This window comes from Formica exsecta, unplaced genomic scaffold (assembly GCF_003651465.1).
Source record: "Formica exsecta isolate Colony F162 unplaced genomic scaffold, ASM365146v1 scaffold149, whole genome shotgun sequence".
NCBI lineage: Eukaryota > Metazoa > Arthropoda > Insecta > Hymenoptera > Formicidae > Formica > Formica exsecta.
The window spans coordinates 2,344,230-2,352,994 of NW_021848818.1; the positions used below are offsets into that span (position 1 = coordinate 2,344,230).

The 8,765-nt window shown below is 28.7% G+C and overlaps 2 protein-coding genes across 2 annotated transcripts; one reads left to right on the plus strand and one right to left on the minus strand.

Moving 5' to 3' along the window:
- The first annotated feature begins 3,864 nt into the window (after positions 1 to 3,864).
- Positions 3,865 to 5,770, plus strand: LOC115246382 (myophilin). Its single transcript, XM_029825165.1, has 3 exons — positions 3,865 to 3,911; positions 4,018 to 4,222; positions 4,485 to 5,770. Exons 1-3 carry the CDS (start codon positions 3,865 to 3,867, stop codon positions 4,653 to 4,655), a joined length of 423 nt encoding a protein of 140 aa, XP_029681025.1. The 3' UTR covers positions 4,656 to 5,770.
- On the minus strand, positions 5,320 to 6,946 carry LOC115246381 (probable 28S ribosomal protein S6, mitochondrial). Its single transcript, XM_029825164.1, has 4 exons — positions 6,721 to 6,946; positions 6,419 to 6,558; positions 6,113 to 6,274; positions 5,320 to 6,031 (listed from the first exon to the last, which is right to left on the minus strand). The coding sequence occupies exons 1-4, from the start codon at positions 6,763 to 6,765 to the stop codon at positions 5,929 to 5,931; spliced, it is 450 nt and encodes a 149-aa protein (XP_029681024.1). The 5' UTR covers positions 6,766 to 6,946; the 3' UTR covers positions 5,320 to 5,928.
- Between the last annotated feature and the right edge of the window lie 1,819 nt (positions 6,947 to 8,765).

The window sequence follows — 8,765 nt, forward strand, 5'->3', positions numbered from 1 at the left end:
CTTAATTTGTTCCTTTTTATTACAGTCCAGATACAAGTCATATTACATGCAAACAAAATGAAGAATATTTTAACGTATTATTCAAGAAACTTAAATTGCAATTTTAATGATTTATTATTTAATGATGAATTTTAATCAATTTTTTGATTATATATATTTTGGTGAATATCAAGATAACACGAGAAACGAGATTACAATCAGAATGTTACAGAGAAGATCTAGAAATATCCAATTTGTATCTTAAATAAGAGAATTATAGCTCCTTTAATAACATGTTGTATTCATTTTATTATGTTCCGATACGTACGGAGCTGTGATATTCCTTCGAACTGACCGTTCTCTTCTCGTTTAGAGGTCCTTATACGGTCAAGAGCAACCAGGCAATCTTTGCTCATAATATGCATTTAACTCCTCGAGAAACGCGTATGATCGGACAAGTCACATAAGGGGATTATGCAATGGATCGGTCTTACAAAGTAGGTCAACGATTTTGACGGTAATACATATATGTGTTGTATATACGATAAGTTTAAACCCTCGTAACGAGTGTGCACCTTTTAAGGGAAGTCGTTAAGCACGATTGCAAACTTCCTTTAGAAAGGAGATCCTCTACTCGTCGACCAAGAAGTGCGCCATACTAACATGCAAATCAATCAAGTTCTTAAGGTCTTGCATATCCGTGCATCCTTGAAGAATCATCGCATTCGAAATTGTAAAAATAAATAAGGGAGAATTGCTTATACAAACAATTCCATTTTATTTTTCAATGGTATACATTATTCTCAGCGTTTCGCCATTAAATTAAATTAATATATAATAAGTGAAAAAACTAATCAATACTCACAAGTTAAAAAAAAAAACAACAAAATTTGTACACTGAATTAGAATCAATAGTATAAAATACACAATTACTGATAAATTACTTCAAAAAGTTTACTGTACATTTTTTTTAAGTTTGAATGAATATTGCCTGATCTGACTTATTCTCTCGTCTCTGACATACAGTATATATATACATATATATATAATACTGATTATTCTTACCAGCTTTAACCTTGATATTGATAAGATAGACAGTTATCCGGTGATATCACACTTATAGAGAGAATCATTAATATATGAAATTACAGTTCAAACTTCTACTTTGCTCTATATTGGCTCATAAATTGTTATCTTTATATATTTACTAATATAATTTACTATTATATAGTTACTAATAATGTTACAACAATATTTTTAATTACTTGTCACTCTAATATTTTTAGTAACACAAAAACTATCTAGTATTTAAAAAATCTGTTTCTTTTTATGAAAGATTAAAATCATATTGAAGATTATAATTATATATCTTATTTTAAAAAATCTATTTTATAATATTATCTTAAAAACAAATAAAGGCATAAAATATTTTCGACGAGGATGAGATATTTAAAATCAGGCGGTGAAATTTATGCCACGTTACTTTGCACCGTGCTTCATGCACGGAAAAGCGGTCTAAAGTATCATGTGCCTTTTCGCGTCTATGTTAAAACTTGTCACTTTTTTCACGTTAATTAATTTATCGTGCGCTTACTTAATGCCTAAATATAGAAGTGATCGCGTTCTATTATATTGTTGACGACGGTGACTACGGTATCGCGTGTACTCTTTAAAAGGGAACGCGATTTGATATCATCGAGGAATGTGCAACTATGCGGAACAAAAATAAATGACCGAGCACAGATATTAATCAAACCGTATAACATTTTTTTATGAATTTAAAGTCTTAAAATTGTATCAAACTTTTCATTTTCCGTAATCTTTGAAATTAACACTGGTAATAACATTTGATAATCTTTTAATATTGTAAAATATTCATGCTTTTTGCACATATAACATTACAAACATTACAAAAATTTTAAGGGAACGAAGTAGAAATTTTCTTAACAAATTAATAATTACATAAAATAGAATTTTAAAATTTATATTCTTTTTTTATTAGATATAACTAAATATATTCAATTTAAAGAAATAATAAATAGTAATAAATTTCTTGTCTATAGCATTGAATATTATTTTTTATTTTATGTAAGAACATTTATTATTAGAGTAGACTGGAATGAGTAAGTTTTGAATGAGTAAATTAAATGCAGATTAATTCTGGTAATTAGAGTAATATTTCAGGTGAAAATAAATACACGAACACATATGAGAATTTCTTATAAAAAAATTGTTACGGCATTGTTTCATTTGCGAATTTCATGATCTGTACAATATTCGACACACTGCAATAAAGTCTATTAATGGCTATATTGTAAAAGAATAAATAATAAAATACGTACAAATGATGGTATTTTTATTGTAAAGAAGAAAATAGTAAAAAATGATTTTACGTATAAATAAGAACTGTGAAAATAAAATGCGCAAGTTTGATCATAATTGATTATTTTTCATAAAATGCTAGAAATGTTTATTTGATGGATTCATATTATTACAATTTTAATTCGAGTGATAATCTCTATCAAGGAAATGCTTAAAATGTATCTATTTGGTATGTAACGATATAGATATATATTTTATTTTATTTTATCATTTATGCTCTTTATGGACGATAGTGTTTTCAGGGGAAACACGCCGCAGAAATAGTTTCGCGCTGGCGTTAAATCACTTTATAGTGACGCACCGAAAATTTGAAATCTATAAAAACACTTTCACGCAGATACCAGACGCACGATACGTATACGCACATACACATTCATATATACACAGTGTATTATTATAATCAAACGCGTATATGAAATGTACCCAACCATAATACGATGTAATAAGACCATATTTGCACAGTACAATTAATTTAATATTGACCTCATCTTAAAATTGCCGAAATAACTGTAATATGCTAATAATTTATAAATGATTAAACTCTCGAGGGTTTCTAAAAAATTAAATTTTTCAGAAAAAAAAGAGATACAGATAAATAAAATTATAACTTCTATTTAAACAAAAACCGATTCTTTTCGTAGAGTTTTAAGATGAAACTTGCTAATCAAGATGTATAAATAATTAAGATACTGAACATTAAAATAAGACAAAATTTTTTCTGAATAATTCAGACTTAACTCAGAACTTGATGAAAGGAATGTGATGGGACACCTTTTACATAGTTGGGTCCCTGGAAATGCATCACGATCCGAGGCACCGTATATCTAACGGAATATGCATACTATAGGAAGATGAATGCCGATGACGCGCGGGTCCATGCTTGGAAACTTTTCCTTTTTAGGCAATCACGTATAGGCAGGTAGAAATCGTTCGTCTGAATAGAAATGCGTATTTGTTGATTTCTTTTATACAAGCGATTATAATTTAATGATGAAATCTTTGGCAAATTGATCTTTTTACTATTAGAAATTATTATACATTTAAAAGTAACAAACATATAGTATAAACATTACGAAAAAATTACGCATTTCCTAAAACGAGATAGCCTTTGTATTCGCACAAGAAGAGATGCGCGCATTGTGCTCACTAAAAGAAATAAACTGATGTAACGGGTTATAGGTCAGTGACTCCCTCCGGTCGTACTCATGGTTGCAATCCCTACAGGATGCATTACTTGGTACACTAGAATATCGCATAATTCCCAGACAGCACAAGGATGTCCTTAGGACGTCCAAAGGGCATCCAGGACATACATGTAGGATATCCTCAGGATATCCTATTTTAATCCTCGGATCTCCTCTGGATGTCCTGAGGAAGAGTAAATGATAGCCATACACTAGCCTCTGGAGAATCCAGGGAGATCCTGTGGAACATCTTAAGGATTTCTATAGGATATGTTAGGGATATTTTTCACACGTTAAAAAGAACAAATTCTAAAATTTAATGGATAACTTTTACGAAACCCTGAAGGACGGCGTCCTACTTTGCATGTACTTAAAGAATCGAATAATTGACAAAAAATGCCGATCGACTTAAAGATCGTCGGCGAGGCAAAAACATTTATGTTAATCGCATTTAATCTCTGTTTCCCGTTAGCTTGGTGAATGACATCAAGGAGGGTTCGGTAAAGAAAATTAACAAGACATCATTAGCTTTCAAGTGCATGGAGAATATAAACGCTTTTCTAGAGACTGCGAAGATATTAGGTGTTCCTCCACAAGAGACCTTCCAAACCGTAGATCTTTGGGAAAGACAAAATTTAAATTCCGTTGTTATTTGCTTACAATCTCTTGGAAGAAAGGTACAGTACTATTTCATAAACATATGGATATACCGTAACTGAAAATTCCATGCATATTTCTTTACCAATCTGTGTGGTCTCTCTTTTTGTAAAATTGTTAAAACATCAATTATTTCTGAATCACACACACACACACACACATAGACATGTAAATAAATATAAATCTTTTCGCGAATTAAATTTAAATTAAAAATATGCATTATTAATATATACAAAAAAAAATATTATTTAGTTCATAATTCTATAGGATATATCTTTACAGGCGGGTAATTATGGTAAACCAAGTATCGGTCCTAAAGAAGCAGATAAGAATGTACGCAATTTCACAGAGGAACAACTCAGGGCTGGACAAGGCGTGATAAGTCTACAATACGGTAGCAATAAGGGTGCTAATCAAAGTGGCATTAATTTTGGAAACACCAGACATATGTAAACCACTATACTTTCATATTTTCACTGAAAAACAAAATCGCTCTATTTCTTACCCTATCTTGACTGTGTTCCCGCAACACGCAAGTATTCCTTTAGACATAGCATATCGCATAATACATGTTCATCGAGGTCCAAAATAAAATGTACTGAATAGTGCATAAGATATTTCTTGTGTGCGTATTAGGGGAAAAGACACAGATAAGAAGGTATAAGATTTTTCAAATAAAAGTGATAAAACGTAATTTGAGAAAAAGAAATGACAATTTTTGAATGCACAAGTGTGATTCTTGAGATTTTGCAATATTTTTTATGATATTTTTAATATCATATCTTTTTCTTCTTTTAAGCTACTTTCAACAATATTCACACACACACAATGTTAGTTTATATATATATTAAAATTATTTTTCTGCTATTTAAATGTTAAACAAACTCTATATTTAAATACATTAATATAAATTATTTAATTTTTTTGTTATCTTATATCACTTTTATTTCGATTGCATCGCGTTAATGATTCAGAATTGATGTCATAGTTATCGGATACATATGATAAAATGAGTACTCCAAGAGAGAAGCAGCATGTAGTACTTTATATCCCGTTTTTCCTGATTATATGACAACTTAAAGTGAAACCATTTACGTATATATAATACGTATGCTACTGATGTAATTTATTGTATTTCATGGTTTACAACGCGACTATGTAGCTCTCAGGATAGAAAATACATAAACATTCTTATACATTACAAAAGAACAAAGATATCACGTAATTAGCATTAGTTTGGACAATTACTATAACATTTGTTAAATATTACAAAGTATATTATATGAGAGAAGAGCCACAGATACTTGGCTAGCCGTGTTGTTATTGCGGTTGAACACTTTTCACAATCTAACCAAATTATTTTATAAATTCATGTTGCACGTGAGATAATAATAATTATTATAATTATTATATAATGATGAATGATTATATATTAAGTATATATTTTGTACAAATATATATTGATGGTTAAAAAAATTAATAATTTTTCATAATGTGCTGATATGAGTTAATAAACAATGCATCAATAAGTGATTTTTATATTAAATGTTGCTTATGATGAAACACAATTGTATGTTGCATTTTTAATTGTTCTATCCTAATTAAATCAACTTCCTATCCTAATTAATTCTCTTTCCAAATAAAAAATTTAATATATTCTCAATTTTTTTGATATATTTTATTTTAAAACAAATAATACTACATATAACAAAAAAAAAACCTGTAATTATTTATTAAAAGGATAATAGTCTAATCCAGTGTTATATTTAAATGCATATTGATTATCGTGCCTCTTCTTTGCCAATTCCACCAGTTTCTGGACATTAGGCCTATATAAATAAAATAGAATAATTAAGATATATATGTACATATATAAGTTATATTGTAAATTATGAAAAATAAGTACATACCTGTATGATGGTGGTAACATTTCCTCATGGAACGTACAATCTTTTTTAATTGGTTTATTTTGTTTAAATATTCTTAATCTAACGATATCAACATCTCTGTTGCATTCATCTAAAATTTTATCTATATCTTTTGGAGGTACATCAAAATGTATAAGAAAATGGCTGAAAATAAAAAATAAAAAATATATGATTATATATTAAATATGTATATATTTTTCCAGTTGAACACAGAATAATCAATTGCACTTGTTATGTTTCAATTTAAATGCAAAGCTATTTTAAATATGCTTTACTCTATAATCTTACTTTGCTTCTCTATAAATACGTCCATGAGCTCTCATTTTGCATGGAAGTGGTTTTACTCCCCAATTCTCAATTTTTCTTAAAAAACCCCCAGTATTAAGTATCGTTGTGGTTGCTCTCTTTAAAGTTGCTACCAGTTCTGGCTACAAAATATATAAATCAAATTCATAGTAATAATTTTTTAATGCAAAAATATAGGAAGATCTGATGTCGTTTATGTAAAAGATAATAAATTATAGATTATTGATATAATTAGTGCAATACTTTATAAAACATAACCTAGCATATGTTATAGTACAAAATACCTTTTTCATGACACGTAACATAAGCGGCATTTCATATGTTGGCATGTTTGTTACTTCACACACACAAGTAAATTTTTCAAATTATTAAAAAAATAATAATAATATAATCTCAACTATCTTCTTTCCTTTTTCTTACGGGAAAAAATACAAATAAATATCAATGAGAAAATGAATACATATATAAAATAGTCATTGGAAATCTACACTATATAGATGCGCAAACGTTTTATCGGCAGAGAGAAGCCTGAGAGGGGCCATGCCGCCGTTTTTTGTAAAACGGGTTTCCTAGCTAGTACAGTGGCGCTAACTGGATTCATTTTAAAGCCGGCGGAACTACATGGCCAGATTCACTTTTTGATGCCATGGTAAAACGACCGATTGGTGCATGTCCGTGCTAAACATATTGTGGATCAAAAATGCGGAGAAACATTATGGATTTATTAATGTTTTATTAGCTGCGCGTGTTGTTTTGTCATTCTAGTACATACTACAGCGATAATAAATTATAATTGAAGTATTTTTAGGTATATGCGCATGTAAACAAAAATACGGAGAAATATTATGGATTTATTAACGTTTTATTAGCTGCGCGTGTTGTTTTGTCATTCTAGTACATACTACAGCGATAATAAATTATAATTGAAGTATTTTTAGGTATATGCGCATGTAAAACGAAATAAATTTTCTTAAATAAATTTTCTTGATAATTTTTTTCCTAATTTTTAAATATAACGTATGTATGTCGAAGATATTCGCAATAAATTGCTTTCACTTTTTTCTTATTCTTGAAAAGTATTAAGCATTTTAAACATTATCAAATCATACTTTTAATTCATATAATTTTTTATTATTAATTTTTTTTTTATAATTATATTATTCAATTAATTTTTTAATTTATGAATTCAGTTGAATGCATTAATGCGCACCGATGTACATTAAAAGCTATTATAAACAAATTTATATAAGCATAATTAATTTTATTTTGCTATAGTTTTAACCATGTTCTATTGTTTTTTAAGTAGTTTTGATTGTTGACAGCGTTAATTAATTTTTTCACATTTATATGATCGCCGGTGATACTATCAGCTGTCAGATTTTCGCAAAATGTCATAAAATGTCAAAAACTCGCGATATTTTGTGCAATATTGTTTTTTTTAGCGTATAAAATGTTGAGAGTGTTTTTTCTATCTTGTGGAATTCCATTTAGAATTTTAATTAAAAAGTCGGAAATGCGGAAATAATACTTTTCTCAGGACATTTAAATATGTATTTATACGACATACGTATTTATTGACATTAATTTCGAAAACGACTAAAATTTCCTTTTCTCTATTATTGTCTTTTTCACTTTCATTTTATTTAAAAATATTAATATAAAAAATATAACTACAGTAAAATTTAATATATACAAAATAATTTATTACATGGAATTACACGAAAATGTCCAAAATATGCGTATAATAAAAAATGTACTAGAAATTGTTATACTAGACAAGGCTTTTTAGCGACTTTTGAGTTTTATATAATGTAAAGAATCGCGACCAAAAGAGTCATTAATAAAGTTATTAATCGTCTTTAATTGTAGAAGAAAGTACTTGTGCATTATTGGTGCATTTTGCGCAGACTCTCAAAGAAAAAATTCAAAACACAAAAAAATAAACAAAGTTTCGATGTACATCAACGATTAAATTATAAAACAAATCGCAATTTAAAATTCGCGAGCAAACGTGATAAATAAATAAACCGACGATATTCGTAATATTTGATTGCGATATGCGCAATTTTATGCAAAGATATTTCGATAGACAGTCGAGATTTGTCATATAGCATCCACCGCGCGATTTATTTTCCAATACGCGATTTTATACAAACGTCGCGATCAACAATAAGATATTCTATCTCGTGGATGACTGTTTTAATAGAATAAAATGGGTCTTATAAGTTTTTAAATATCGTTATAAAAAATCGCATTATTGCCACGTTTTATAGAGAATAACAGACCCAACGATTTTGAAAAGGCCCTCCCTCCGCCGGATGACACGCTG